The sequence below is a fragment of the Capricornis sumatraensis genome, chromosome 13 (genome assembly GCF_032405125.1).
Source record: "Capricornis sumatraensis isolate serow.1 chromosome 13, serow.2, whole genome shotgun sequence".
Taxonomy (NCBI): Eukaryota; Metazoa; Chordata; class Mammalia; order Artiodactyla; family Bovidae; genus Capricornis; species Capricornis sumatraensis.
In genome coordinates, this window is record NC_091081.1 from 88,561,867 (window position 1) to 88,576,734 (window position 14,868).

A 14,868-nucleotide genomic window follows, 5' to 3' on the forward strand; every position below is an offset into this window, starting at 1 on the left:
CCTCTCTGACCTCTCCTGCTTTGGCAGGCGGGTTCTTTACCACTAGCGCCACTTGCGAAGCCCCACCCCAGGGAGAGGACCTGCCTTTTGTCCTTCTCATTCATCCCCAACTGTCTTTCAGTAACAACGTCAAAATCAGGTGAAGTGACAAACAGAACCAAATTCCTGGCTTTGCTAACCCCAAGCAAAAGCAGTGTTCCCTAAATGAACCGACCTTGAATACTGATCCATTTAGCAAACTGGTAGATAAATTTTACCCCGAGTAAACGATATCCCTTTTCATTAATCAAAGCCCAGTATTCTCTCCAGAACGTTTCCTGGCCAAACTCTCTCAACCTCACCGAGCCCTGAGCCATGCTCTGGAGTCTGCACACACTTGGGAGGTTTTCCTGGGGTACTGAGGGGTGCTGGGCAGGCTTCCTTCCCCAAGATCTGCTAGGTTAGCGCGACAATGGCAGGGCGGTTTCTGATCGAGAACCCGCCTGAGCTCTGGGTGCCTCGGCTTCAGGACCTGCGCTGTAACGCATTTCTGGACCCCAGGTGACAGGCAAGATAAGGACGAGGAACAGCGGCATCCAGGCCAGATGACAGGGGCTCCATCTTAGCCAGTGGGACCACTGCTAGCTAATGAATCAGGCTGGAATGCAGCCTTCGAGAACTGATCTCTGCGTTTCCTTCCCCAGGGTGCTCAGGGTGGGTGTCTCAATGATTGATTAGTTACCAGGCTGGGGCATAGCACAAGCCATGGGATCTATAGGCCTCGGGGGAGATGGTGGTGGGGCGTGTGCAATCTCAGGTTCAGACAGAACCAATAGATGCTGAACAATATGAAAAACATCAATAAACCTGGCAAATACTTTATCAATACCCATAGCTAGCAATGATTGATTACTGATTTTATCTTCCAGTCTCCATGTTAAACCTCTAGCTCGGAATCATCATATAAAGCCCATGAGGTAGGAGTCACGATCATCCCCATTTCACAGAGGAGAAGAACGAGGCTGAGAGAGCTGAAGGAACTGCCCTGCTATGAGAGGTAAAAGCGAGACTCTAATTTCAGTGGTTCTACTGCAAAGCCCACCGAGAACTTTCCAACTTCCAGAAAAGGTTCTCTAGGATAATTTTAGGTTATGGAGCACATTCCAAAAATATCCCCTAGAGTAGCTTTCTTTTTAAAAATGAAAATAGCCTTCATCTGTGCATCTTCTAATCCATGGTAAACTCCAAAAAAACACACAACCTGAAATGGCTAAAATTAATGAGAGACAGCACATGCTCTCATAGTGAGAACTTCCCGTCAAACATGTTAGAAGCACGAGCAAGTCATTTTGCTTCCCTGGGCCCCACTTTCTCAGCTATAAAACGGACAGTTAGATGAGGCAATAGTTACACCTTCTAGAGGTGCTATGGTTCTTAGGCAATGCTGCCAGTGGCCTGAGATCAGAGCTTTCTTGGGGTTGAGGGTCTGGCAGATGCTGAGCCCTGAAGCCTTTCTAGGGTATGCACATAGAAATAGATTCAAGATATCCAAGTTCCATTTAGAAGCCCCCAAAATCATCCTTGCCCAGTCAATGATTTAGCCAACTCAGCTGGCACAGTGCTGACACACTATAAGAACATTTAAGCTGTAATTTATAAACTGATTCCAAATCTTATATTAAGCAACCTGGCTTCTCTGTTTGTTAGAGTTTACCAAATGCTGAGTTCTAAACTTGAACGTCAAGTCAAATGTAAAAGCTATGAAACACCAAGTCTCTCCCTAGGAGCCTTTTTGATAAAGATGATACTGTTTCAATTTCCAAATATAATAACTACTGTTACTTTCCTATTAATATCACTAGATACTGAATTTAAACAAAACAAACTTGTCAGTCTCTGTGTCTATTTTAAAATATAAATTTCACTGAAAGAATTAAAAAATAAGTTTGTTTTTACGAAGTGAGCTCTATTTTTCATTAGAGGAAATACACATGCGTGTTAAGTACTTTATACGTCCATTTCTCAACCTCAAATAACTGACAAACCTCCTTCCCAAATTTCACATTTTTTGGTGAGTGGTTCTTGGTCTCTAATCTGTAACCGAATGAATGAATGGTGGTGGTGATTTAGTCACTAAATCGTGTCCAACTCTTGTAACCCCATGGAATATAGCTCACCAGGCTCCCCTGTCCATGGGATTCTCCAGGCAAGAATCCTGGAGTGGGTTGCCATTTCCTTCTCCAGGGCATCTTCCCAACCCAGGAATCGACCCCAGGTCTCCTGCATTGCAGGCAGATTCTTTACCGACTGAGCCAGCGAATAGACAGGATTCTTTGGGGAACACTGGAAGGCAGGCGGGCAGGAGTATGGGATTTACTGGGCTGAAGCACAGGTCAGCACGCAGTAGACCCCCCACCAGGTGGAGGCACCATGAGGCCAGGACTGCCCCGTCCTTGGTATTTTGGATCTACAGTGCCCAGAACAGGGCTGTGCACACACACAGCGGATCTCAGTGAGCACTTGCAGAATGATTTGGTTAAGTTTTCAGCAGGATTCTCAGGTTTTGCTCTCAGGGCTTTTCCTCCCTAGCAGTACAATGAGGAGAGTAACACATCTACCTGGATTTTCACAGCGATCAACTACGAGCAGCTGCTGAGAGCGTCTGCAGAGACCGGAGCACTGAGTCAGCGCTGGGCATCTTTATCAGCACTTCTGTGCACCTCCAGCCAGGGCACCTGGGTCACACGAACTGCCCACTGATCACGTGCTGACACACTACATTTCTTCCTCATCCGCTTGACCTTCCGCATGTCTGATGGCTTATTTATAGTTTTCTTTTGTATCCAGAAATTTTATTTTCACACTGAAGCAACATCACTTCTCTGTCCCCACTCCCCACTTGGTTTCTATTGTATTCTTTTTTGAGGCACTTCCACAGCCCAGAACACCGGTGGTAAATGTATCGTGCCCATAGGATTCCTGACATCCAGAAGGGCCAGTGTTTAGGCTCTTTACCTAAACAACACCGGAGTTCACTGCCTCCCCTTGGCAAGGACACGAATGGAGGGAGACAAGTAGCTGTATAATAAACTTGGCATTGAGGTATGACGGTAAATACTCTTCTGAGTTTCTATTCTTGTCTACTTTTGTGTTTTTTAAATGCCTGACATCCAGGAAGATGACTTATCCCAATGAACTTATGCTTCATCTGTCAGCATGAGGTTTAAAGGAAGCCCTCCTCCATTATTGAATTATTGAATGAATAGTTGTATTTGAAAGATATGCTTCATCCTCAGAAACCAGTCACAAAGATCCTACCTAGTCCTTAAAATTCTGATTTAGTGATTTCATAAGAGAAACTTTTAAAACAAGTACTTTTCTGTTGCTGTCATGTCTACTCCTGAGCTTCGCTTAAAGATCTCTTGTTACAGAACCCATGCCTGTATCTAATATCATGGCAGCCAGGACAAAGAAACCCAAGATGAAAAATGTGACATTGTTCCCACTGATGTGACTTCATTAGAAACAAACACATCAAAACCTCTGTAGGTGCCAGCCTTGTGGCAAAGGCAAGGACATGGTCAAAAGAAATCTCTAGGTTGTGTCCACTAGCTTCACCCCCACCCCTCCCAAAAAAAAAAAAAACCCCACAATGTCTCTTTTCTTCACTTAAACATGCTTCACAGTTTGGTCATCTATAGATTCAACCATGTAGTTTGGACACTGGAATGCAGAGCATAAGATGTGATTGTTGAAATACAAAACACATTAGAGGACCGTGCACAGACCACTTGGAAACCTGAAGATGACAAGGTGCAGGACTGAGAAAAGGGTCCTCTGGGTTTCAGAATGAATCCATATTACACCCAGAGGCACAAGGCTATTGCATCAGGCACTTTACTACGGAGCACCATTTCAGACTAGTCCAGGTGGATTGTGGTGCTGCCCTAAAAAAAAAAAAAAAAAATCCCTTTTGTCAGTTCCACACTGATTTCAAATACACGAACAATCTACACTACATGGTAGTATCTGTGTGGCTTTGGTCTCTGTAAAATAAACCTGATCAACACCAGCCCAGGGTGGGGCTGGGGAGGCTGTGTACTTGGGACTTCTGAGGTGCCACACCGAACGGCACAGGCTGAAACCCTTTCCACCCAGAGCACCCTGTGGGCACCCAGGGTGACTACCCAAAATCCTGCACAGAGCGTGGAACAAAACTGGTTAGAGATTCAACGCGGGCAGAGCTTAGTTCCCGCTGAGGATCCGAAGACCCGTCCAAGGATTTACTAAGTCCCGACAATAACATTCGGTTTTAGGAAGATCGGAGCGGCTCTCAACTTTAGCTCCCTGACACGGGTCGCAGGGTGACCGTGCATCTGACAATCGGAAGGGCTCGCGACGGCCCCAAGACCCGCAGCCTCCTCCAGGGCGCGGCGGGGACCGGGGTACCTGCGCGCTCAGAGGCGAGGGCATTTACCTCGAGTCGGCTAAGACTGGAGCTCTTGGAGCGCGACTTCTTGCGCAGGTACACGGAGAAGAACCTGCGCACCGTGAACTTCTTCATGCTCAGCTCCATCTCCTGGAGCCCAGCCGCGAGAAGCCGCAGGGCCGGAGGACGCGCATCCCCGGCGCATCCCAGGCGCGCGGGGTCAGGTCCGCTCGCGGGCGCGAGCGGCCGGGGAGCCCGGCACGGCGGCCATCGGCGCGGGGCGCGGGCGGCGGGCACAAAGGGCAGGCCAAGCCGGCCACAGCGGCCGGGGCCCCAGCGCTCCCGCCTCCTCCCTCCTCCTCCTCCTCCTTCTCCTCCTGGTCCAGCCTGCGAAGACCAGCCCCGGGCAGCCCCGCCCCTCCGCGCCCCGCCCATGGCCACTACCGCCAATCAGCGCCCGTCGCTCCGCCCGGCCTCCGCCACTATGACCAATCAGAGTCTGCCGCCCCGGGCTCTCCCCTCCCTCTCCTCCTCCTCCTCCTCCTCCTGGTCCAGCCTGCAGGGACCAGCCCCGGGGAGCCCCGCCCCTCCCTGCCCCGCCCACAGCCACTACCGCCAATCAAAACCCGCCGCCACGCCCGGCCCTCCGCCACCACGGCCAATCAGAACCTGTCGCCCCGAGCTCTCCCCTCCCCCTCCCCCTCCTCCTCCTCCTCCTGGTCCTGCCTGCGAGGACCAGCCCCGGGCAGCCCCGCCCCCGTAGCCCGCCCACAGCCACTACCGCCAATCAGAGCCCGCCGCAACGCCCGGCCCTCCGCTACTACAGCCAATCAGAGCCTGTCGCCCCGGGCTCTTCCCTCCCCCCCCACTCCTCCTCCTCCTGTCCGGGAGAACTAGTCCCGGACAGCCCCTCCCTGCCCCGCTCCCCCACCACTCCACCAATCAGAGCCCGCCGCCACGCCCGGCCACGCCCACCCCCTCGTTCCCCGCCACTACCACCAATCAGCGCCCAGCGCCCCACTGCCCCAGGCTCTCGCTTCTTCTCCCCGCCCCGTCCTTCCGCGTACGCGCTCGCTGTGGCTCCGCCCCCAACGCCCCTTCCACCAATCAGCGCCCCCGACGGCGCATCCCTAACGAGCCCGCGGAGGGGACCGCGGCGCCGCGCGGCGCGAGCTGCGCGGCTGCTCGGCTGCTCGGCAGCGACTGTCGCTGTCTCTCTCTTTGGTTGGCCTGCTGGGCTGTTTTCCTAGCTTGGGATGTCATTATGTTTTCTTTCCTTAAAGCATCCATATAAGGACTTGGCCCTCATGCGTTTCTCTGCAGAGCAAAACTTTGCTGATTAGCAAACACTTCTAGAAAACGGAACAAAACAGGGTGGAGGGTGCGCCAGGAGCCTGCACGCGTGAGCTCTACACGCTCTTCGCGCCTTGGCCCCAGCGGCCCGCCCCTTGGGCGCGTCCCCGCAGCCCGGACGCCCGACCTGGGGGTCCGCCAGTCTTTGCCTGGTGATGAGTGGACCCCAGCGCAGCCTAGGGCGGCCGCGCCCAGCGGGGGAAGCCTCCGCGGCTGTGTTTGGAGAACAAAGACATACATCCGTTCTCCATGACCTCCGACTCCATGTATAGAAAATTACCCAAACGGAAGATTTACCGGGTGTCCTGAGTATCCTGACAAGGCCCTCAGAAACCAGCTGCTGGCTGTAGGGCTGCAGGGGATTTGCCCTAAAGGGGAACACAGTTCCCGCCGCCCCCGCCCCAGAAATGCTCATTAGAGGGCCGGAGTCCGGTCCAGATTTGTGACCTTTGGACTTTGTGCAGCCTTTTCTGTTTTCCTTTTGTGCATTGTCCACGTATTTTTGTTTAAAACACAGACCAGACAATCTCATTAACAAACTACCACCACGCCCTGAAAAGTCCAGAAGCATCGGTGCACGCGGCGCTGTGTGACAAGTACTGCTTTGCCAGGCAGATTGTGAAAAATCTACCTGTCATATGACCCCCTGGCTTAATCAAAGGCTGCATTAATACTGGTGTCAGGCTATCTTTGCTACAGCGAGTCAACAGCGGAGGCTCCCAGAAAAGAACTGGTAAGTTCATGCTGCATCTGGGTCAGCAGGTGAGGTAAGACACTCTCTCTGGGGTTGAACGGGGGTAAGCACAGTTGAGCATCCAGATGCTGGCGTTGCCATTTCCTTGCTGGATGAGCCTGAGCACACTTGCATGTTCTGTGTTCCCACTGTGCATCTCTAAAATGAAAATAGGCCGCAAACCGGGTCCTGCTTCCTGCAAGGATTCTGCTCGGGGGCCATTATCCCTACTGTGCAGAGGAGCTTCCTACCACCCTGTGTCTCCCGCCAGCACCACTCAGGCATCCCAGCTCTAAACAAACAAAGACAGGCTAGGGCTGTGCCATGTGGCTGCTCTGGCAAAGAGAGCACTTGATGGACAGCAGACATCAGGCTGGTCACCGGTTCCAGGAATGAGGAAGGGGCCGGCTGTTGGTAGATGATACAACTAGTCAGACAGGATTACGGCTTGCCAGGGATGCTAGTTCAAGGGCACCCTGCGCCAGACAAACACCTTGGGGTAGGTCCAGATCAAGGCTTGTGTTTCACCAACAATAGCATTTGACCTGTTGTAACAAGACAGGAAAGACATTGTCTATGGGACATTCAGGATCCCCCATGTTCGAATGCTACAAAATGGTTCTATTGAACTTGGACATCTCAAAAGAAAAATAAAAGTAGCTTTCATATTTCAACTGAGGAATTTATTTCATTGTTAGAACAAGTCTGTTTGCTTTTGTCCCAGTAAAACAGAGATACATCAAAATCTCTAGCCACCATTTTCCAGCACTGTGTGTGCTAATGCAACCAAACCCTCCAGATCAGCAAATCTTGGGTAGGTATCAGGGCCCACTTTAACCTGACTCCAAACGATCCCTAGCAAATATTGGGAAAGAAAAGATGAACTTAATAAAGGCTGGTGCCCAGATGATAGAGTGGGGAGGCTTGGAGAGAAGACCAAGAACTCAGAGACCCCTGATTATCCTGAGTTTCTTCCTGACTTAAGCAAGATCCATCTGGGACTGAATTCAATGGCTGCTGCTGCTTCTAAGAGAGGACCAGACTGGTCAGTATGCATTCAGATGGGTTGAACACAGGATTACAGAGCTCCTCTGAGTACCTGGCCTTGTGCTTGGCATGCGGGAGCACAACGTGATTACAACATGGCCCCTGACCCCCAGAAGTTCACAGCTGTGTGCTAGAGAAGGAAAGTGAATAGACAGATCTGATGTAGGTTCTACACAATGTTGAGGAAACATGTAAGAAAATGCTCCATGAACAGAGATGAACGAAGAGTTGACCCTGACTGGAGAAGCCAAGGAGGAGGGAGCTTTGGGGTGAACTCTGGGGACGAGGAGACGTGTTCTGTGAAGACAGAGGAGGTGGGGTCCCAGGCTGTGGAAGAACAGAGTTATTGGGAACTTGGAACAAATACAATCTCATGATTGAGTAATGAAAACTAAATTTTGTACCAAGTCCCGAAAACACAGAAGGCAAAGGATTTGAGAATCCCAAGGATGATAACAGGGAGCTGTCCTTCTCTGAGAATAGGCTGCCCTGGGCAGGAAGAGGAGGCAGGCTTTTGTCAGGAAGGTAACTGGCAAAGTCCGTGCCCTCCCACCTTGCTTTCCCTCCACCCAGAGGGCTTTCAGGGGTTGGGAGGATGCCCCTCCTTTATTTCAAGCCCCGCCATGAGAGCTGTGATGTCTGGGGCTCAGCATTCTACAGGAGGGAGTAGGGCAGCCCCAGGTGCAGGGAAGCCCCAGGAGGAGCTGTTCAGAGTGGCCTGCATCCCAGGGTGCCGAGCAGAAAGGATGTAGCAATGTCTCCACACATGGTGGCCCAGCGGTGAAGAACCCGCCTGCCAGGGCAGGAGATGTGCGTTTGATTCCTGAGCTGGGAAGATCCTCTGGAGGAGGAAATGACAACCCACTCCAGTACTCTTGCCTGGAGAATGCCATGGACAGACGAGCCTGGCAGGCTACAGTCCTTGGGGTCACAAAGAGTGGAACAGGACTGAAGCAACTAAACAACAGACCAGGGGTGGCCGGGCAAGAGAACTCTAAGTAACCCCCAAATAAGAGGCTGCTCTCCTGTAAGTGGGCTGCAGCCTGGGGGACTGGGGTTCTCTGGCCACAGTAACCTCGGAAGAAGACAAGACGGCTGTCCATGAGAGAAGGGGTCAGGCCGGGTCCAGAGAGCAAGATCAGCTGGGCCAGGAGCAGTTTAAGTATACCTTTGTCTCTCCTCTCCTCCTGCTCTGACCCTGAAAGGGACGCTGCAGCTTCCAGTGGGATGGACACTCAAGCCAGGCAAAGAGAAGGTCTGAGTTTGATCAGCCCTTAGGACACAAGACACTAACTTCTTAATCAGGTTTTAAACCTAAAGTGAACGTGGTTGTGTCTTGTTCAAGAAGGGGAAGAAAGCCATGAAACCTGCCAGCCGCCTTCCACTGTTCCCTCTTTGAACAAAGAATGGAAGGGGTGTGATGGCCCAAGCACAAGCCAGGTCTGTGCAACAGACCAGCTGCAAGGGGTGTGCTCAGAGCTGAGTCGGCAATTCAGGGTCGAACTCGGAGATTCAGATTCGATGTGTGAGCACCATGGAAGTCAGAAGCCCAGGGTGGGGGGTGGCAGGGCTCTGCCTTCCCTCTGAAGTGGACTAAATACCCTTACCTTGCAGACAAGGAGGACAAGGAAGGACAAGTCTCCCCTTAGAAATCGTGAGCACAGCCATCCCTGACATAGGCTGTGGCCCTAATTCACTGTCTGTGTAACTTAAAAACAGCAACGGAAATTCAAGTTGAGAATTTAAAGGGGTCTCATGGAGAAGGAAATGACAACTCACTCACTTGCCTGGAGAATCCCATGGACAGAGGAGCCTGGTGGGCTACAGTCCATGCGGTCACAAAGAGTCAGACACGACTTAGCAAGTAAACTACCACCATTTATCCAGTACTCTTTCCTGGAAAATCCCATGGACGAAGGAGCCTGGTAGGCTACAGTCCATGGGGTCACAAAGAGTTGGACAGGACTGAGCAATTTCACTCACTATAGAGTGCTTACGAGGTACCAAGAGATTGTCATGGATTATGTATTTATTATGAATAATCATGAGATTTCTTTTATTATTCTCATTTACAGTTAATAAAGTTCAGAAGCAAAAAAATAAATAAAGTGGTCTCAGATGGTTCTCTGCAGTGGTAAGGAATCTGCCTTCCAACGCAGGAGATGCAGGTTCAATACCTGGGTCAGGAAGATCCCCTGAAGGAGGAAATAGCAACCCGTTCCGGTATTATTGCCTGGAGAATCCCGTGGACAGAGGAGCCTGGTGGGCTACAGTTCATGGGAGCATGAGTCAGACATAACTTAGTGACTAAGTCACCACCACCACCAGTATTCTTGTTGGAAAATTCCATGGACTGAGGAGCCTGGCAGGCTTTAGTCCATGGGGTCACAAAGAGTTGGACACAACCGGGTAACTGAGCACACACAGGTGGTTCTTAGCTCAGGGGTCTAACAGAAACACTCAGAAATGCTCTCTAGAGAAATCCACATTAAACCCAGGATTCAAAGAATTCTTTGCATACAGCTTCCAGGAGCTCACAGCCACTGAACAGAGACACGGTAGGGGGTCAGCAAAGTCAGCAAGACAGCCGACTACAGAATCAGACGTGCGGACTTCGGCTCTTGGACTTAGCCAGGTGTCGGATATAAAATTAAATCTAGTAAGTTTAAAGAAATAAAAGACACGAAAATATGATCAGCAGGACTTCCCTGGTAGTCCAGTGGTTGAGAGTCTGCCTGACAGTTCAGGGGACACAGGTTTGATCTCTGGTCTGGGAAGATCCCACATGCTGCGAGGCAGCTAAACCCGTGTACTACACAACTACTGAGCCTGTTCTCTGGAGGCCACTCTCCCCAACAGGAGAAGCCACTGCAATAAGAAGCCTGAGCACCGCGCCTACAGAGCAGCCCCCGCTTGCCGCAACTAGAGAGAGGCTACAGGAAGCAGTGAAGATCCAGCGCAGCCCCAGGTTAAATAAATACGTAAATAAATATTTTTAAAAAGAAAATATGATTAACAAACAAGAGACTCTAAAAAGGAACAAAGTGCTTCTGGAAATGAGACAGTGCAGTCCTGGACACCAAACAGGCACAGCTGAATATAAACCTCCTCTTTATCAGAAAGCAAATTCAACGCGGCTGTGGCAAGGTGTGCACAATCTAAAACTGCTGCGGTGAGAAGCGCTGCATTGTGGAACGTACGTCAGAAAGGGAAGCATCTGGAATGACGTTCCTACTCGCTCTTCCGATTCTGACTGTGCCGAAATCCTCTGAGCCTCTAGAACTGGGGCTGACTTTGTCAAGGGGTATAGCTGGCCATGTCTGGGGACATTCTGGGGTCTCACAACTGGGGGTGACGGGAAGGCTGCTGCTGGCATCTCGAGGGCAGAGGCTGGGGGTGCTGGTGAATCTCTGCAGCGCCCAGGACGTCCCCACAGAGGATGACCCCGTGCAGAACTCGCCAGTGCCGAGGTGAGAAAGACCCCTCTGTGAAACCTGTCTACCTTCCTGACAAGCTCATCACTGCAAGACTGGCAATCCACACAGGAAACCAAAATGAGAAAGTGCTCCGTAAACTGAAAAGCGCTCAACAAAGACGTTATTTGTCAAAATCCTAGAGTTCCATGCAGGAAGATCAATGACATGCCCGGGAAAGGAGCAGCCCCCCACTCCACATTCTAGAATGCTAATCTGGAAGCTTGCTCCATCGGTCTGTGTCATCCGGTGTAGGGCACAGCCAGTCACCCCATCACCCGAAGCAGAAGATGAGACCACCAGCACTGTGTCACGCGTGGGTTCCGTGTGCAGTGACTGCCCTGATACCGTCTCCACAGTGTTCCTGTCCCCTCCTCTCCAGCTGTTCTCACCAGAGCATGGTGCTTCCCGGCTCAAGGCCATGCCCCACAAGTCATCTGCAGTCTGCCAACCAACGCGACCTTTTTAGAAGCAGAGCCCGAGGGGTGGGGAGTGTATTCTGCACACAGCACCTGTCCTCCTGGGCCTGCCACGCTCACACCTGGGTGAATAGGAGAGTCCAGCCTCCGTGGGGCCACAGCCACTGCCAGCGTGTCCTTCCTGCCCCTCCCACCTCCTCAAGATGCAGCATTGCTCCGGGAGGCCTACTGAAATCCGTGCCCCACAGGCGGTGCCAGGGCGCCGTCGCTGGGGTCCTCGTTTTCCTTACCTGCTAGATAACCATTGCTGGCCTGTTAGCTTCTCACACCCACGTGGACACACTCGGGATGGCCACTGTGCACAGCACTCTGACACACTGGCTTAAAGGGATTCGGTGACGACTGTTGGTTCTGAAGATCTGGGCCTGCATTATTATTCCATCTCTGTGATACACTGTGAACGCTATGAACCAGACACAGAGAACCCATTTACGAGGTGGAGACACTGAGGCCCAGGGAGGTGAACCGACCGTCTAAACTTATACAACAGGACAAGAAGAATTCAGACAAGGTCTGCGTGTGCAGGTCCTCACAGATTCACAGCACTGCACTAGCTGGGTGTCAAAAGAAGCCACAGGAAGGGCTGGCCACCAGGGGAGGCAGGCCAGGGTCCTCCTTTCCCTGGACACCTGCCCTTAACCGAGAAACGCCCCTGGGGCCGATATTCAGGTGTCAGAGCGTCTCCCAGACCAGCTCTGGTGGCGGCCTCCAGGGGCTTCATCGCGTGTGTCCTTGGCGGCAGGATGCGTACCCTGGGAGCAGGGAGGCCAGGGGTCCTTATGAAAAGCCAGCGTACTCCTGAGGCCGTGGAGGGACGCCAGGGTGAGGCTCGACCACGTGCGCGAGCCGGGGCAGGGCGTTTGCAATCATTAACGTGCATGCGCTCACCGGGTCTTCTCTGAAGATGAGTTTTAAAGCGGGGAGGGGCGGCCTTGCGTTCACTGGGAGGGGCCGGCATGTGTGGGACTTCCGGGTTTGCGCTTCGCTGCTGTTTCCGCGTTGTTACGGGTTGGGTCGTGCCCCCTCTAAAAACGTATGCTGAAAGTCTGACCCCCAGAACCTCAGACTACGGCTTTATTTGGAGAATAGGGTCACGGCAGGTGTAATTGGGAAGATGAGGTCGTGCTGGAGCAGGGAGGGCCTCGCCCGGCATGACTGGGGTCCTCAAAAGAAGGGCCGCGTGGAGGCCGAGACGGCGGAGGAGGCCGCAGGGACACGGCGGCGGAGGCCGCAGCGGGGCGGTCCCAGCCGGCAGTGGGAAGAGGCGGGAAGATTCCGGGCAGCTGGGCCCTGCACCCTGACCTTGGACTTCAGGCCTTCGGACTGTCAGACAGTACCTGTCTGGCGTTTGAAGCTCTGGTTTGTGGGGCTCTGCGTTTGTGACCCTTTGTTATGGAGGCAAACACACTCCCCATCTCACACATTTGCAGTGACTTCCTGACGAGCACGGTCACTAGGGAGGCTCACGACCAAACGGAGAATCTGCACCCCCTGTCTGTGAGGAGACTGGGCTGTAAGAGAAATGAGCGGCTTTTTCTTGTCAACCCAAGCCCATACATAAACTAGAGAGGAACTTTGAAAGGAAGGGAGCTCACAGGAAAGAGGAAACAGGTTAAAACTAAAGCAGGAAGGATTTTTGTAACTTAAAAAGGAAAAAAACAAACAAAAAACCACCCTCTTATAATAGAAAAGTTTCTTAAGACCTGGGCTGGGCACAAAGGAGAATGTAAATTCCTTGCCAGAATGTTTTTTTAGCAAGAAATCTTTTTTTAAACTTTTTAAAAAATATTTATTTTTAACTGGAGGATAATCGCTTTACACTGTTGTGCTGGTTTCTGCTGTATATCAGCCTGACTCAGCCGCAGGTGCACATAGCTCCCCTCCCTCTCGAACCTCCCTCCCACCTCCGCCCACACCCCACCCCTCTACAGGCTTTCAGGCACTGCTGCTGCTGCTGCTGTTGCTAAGTCGCTTCAGTCGAGTCCGACTCTGTGCGACCCCATAGACGACAGCCCACCGGGCTCCCCCATCCCTGGGATTCTCCAGGCAAGAATACTGGAGTGGGTTGCCATTTCCTTCTCCAATGCATGAAAGTGAAAAGTCAAAGTGAAGTTGCTCAGTCGTGTCTGACTCTTAGCGACCCCATGGACTGCAGCCCACCAGGCTCCTCCATCCATGGGATTTTCCAGGCAAGAGTACTGGAGTGGGGTGCCATTGCCACTAAACGTTTATATTAGCAATGAGAACTAGACAAACACATCAAAAATATGCAGGGACACTAAAAACAGAACAACAGGGCTTTGGGCTGCACGGCGTGTCCTGTGGTCCGCCCCTCACCCTCTTCATCAGACGGACACAGGACCAGGCTGGGCGCTGCGGGAGGTCGTTCTTGGCAATATGGGTTACATATACAGAGGGGATTTCCTGAGACACAGAAAACAAAGGGAAATTCCCCTTTTTTTCAGAGCATGGCTGAGCCAACAGTGAGCAGGGGAAAACAAATTCAGACCAAGAATAAGAAAATGTTCTCCCAAGATAAGTGATGTTACAGACGGCCTTTGTCCTGGAGCCTGTGACAATCCCTGTGGTCTAGACCTGAGGTCTTAATAGGATCTGGAGGATGGGTAGGACTCAGGGGCGGGGGGAGGGTGGGGACTGGAGAAAGCCTGGGTCATGCAGGGCAGGTGAGACCCACCCTGAAATCAGGACCCCATTGGAGTAGACTGTAAGGTGAGCTGGGAAATTCTCTCCCTGCAGGAGAAGAGATGCTTTTACAGGGTGAGCGCTGGAAAGAGAAAGAGAAAAGAATTCTCCTCTCTGGTTTCTGAAGCTCCCACAGATGACAGCTGGAGGACAAAACTTACGCTCCGAGTGTGACCTGAAAAACGCCAAGCCAGAAACTTCCGTTTTAAAGATCCCAGTTTATAGCAGCAAAAGGGCCATGTGGAAGCAAATGTAAGTTTTCTGGAGGAACATTCTTCAAACATGTCTCAGAGCTTAATCACAGAGAAAATTGTAAGGAATATGAGCTCGCAGTCATCAGTTGCTGAATTCACGAGGAGATAGGTCACCAGGAGCAAGAAGGAGTAGAGATAACAAGCTGCAGGATCAGACAGTGTAGAGACTACAGAACTGAAGCCTCTGTATAAATTATATAAAGTGTGTTTGCTTAATATGTTTAAAAAACAAAAGGGGGATTGAAGGCATTACAAGGAAATTAGAGATTATAAAATGATCAAGCAGATTTGTAAACAAAAGTAGAACTTTGCAAATAAAACTATAATAATGTAAATTTACAACAGATTTTATTTTCCTGGGCTCCAAAGTCACTGTGTACACTGACTGCAGCCATGAAATTAAAAGACGCTTGCTCCT

General features: G+C 51.5%; 1 protein-coding gene across 4 annotated transcripts in view; it reads right to left on the reverse strand.

The window, feature by feature from the left end:
- Nucleotides 1-14,868, reverse strand: part of RPS6KA2 (ribosomal protein S6 kinase A2) — a 334,221-nt gene that overhangs the window by 153,577 nt on the left and 165,776 nt on the right. The window contains exon 1 of one of the 4 annotated variants that reach the window (XM_068985381.1): nt 4,457-4,555. The exons of the other annotated variants lie outside the window; for them this stretch is intronic. Within the exon in view, the coding sequence (XP_068841482.1) occupies nt 4,457-4,555 (99 nt within the window). Of the gene's footprint in view, nt 1-4,456; nt 4,556-14,868 lie in introns of those variants that run through there. 4 annotated transcript variants of the gene reach the window in all.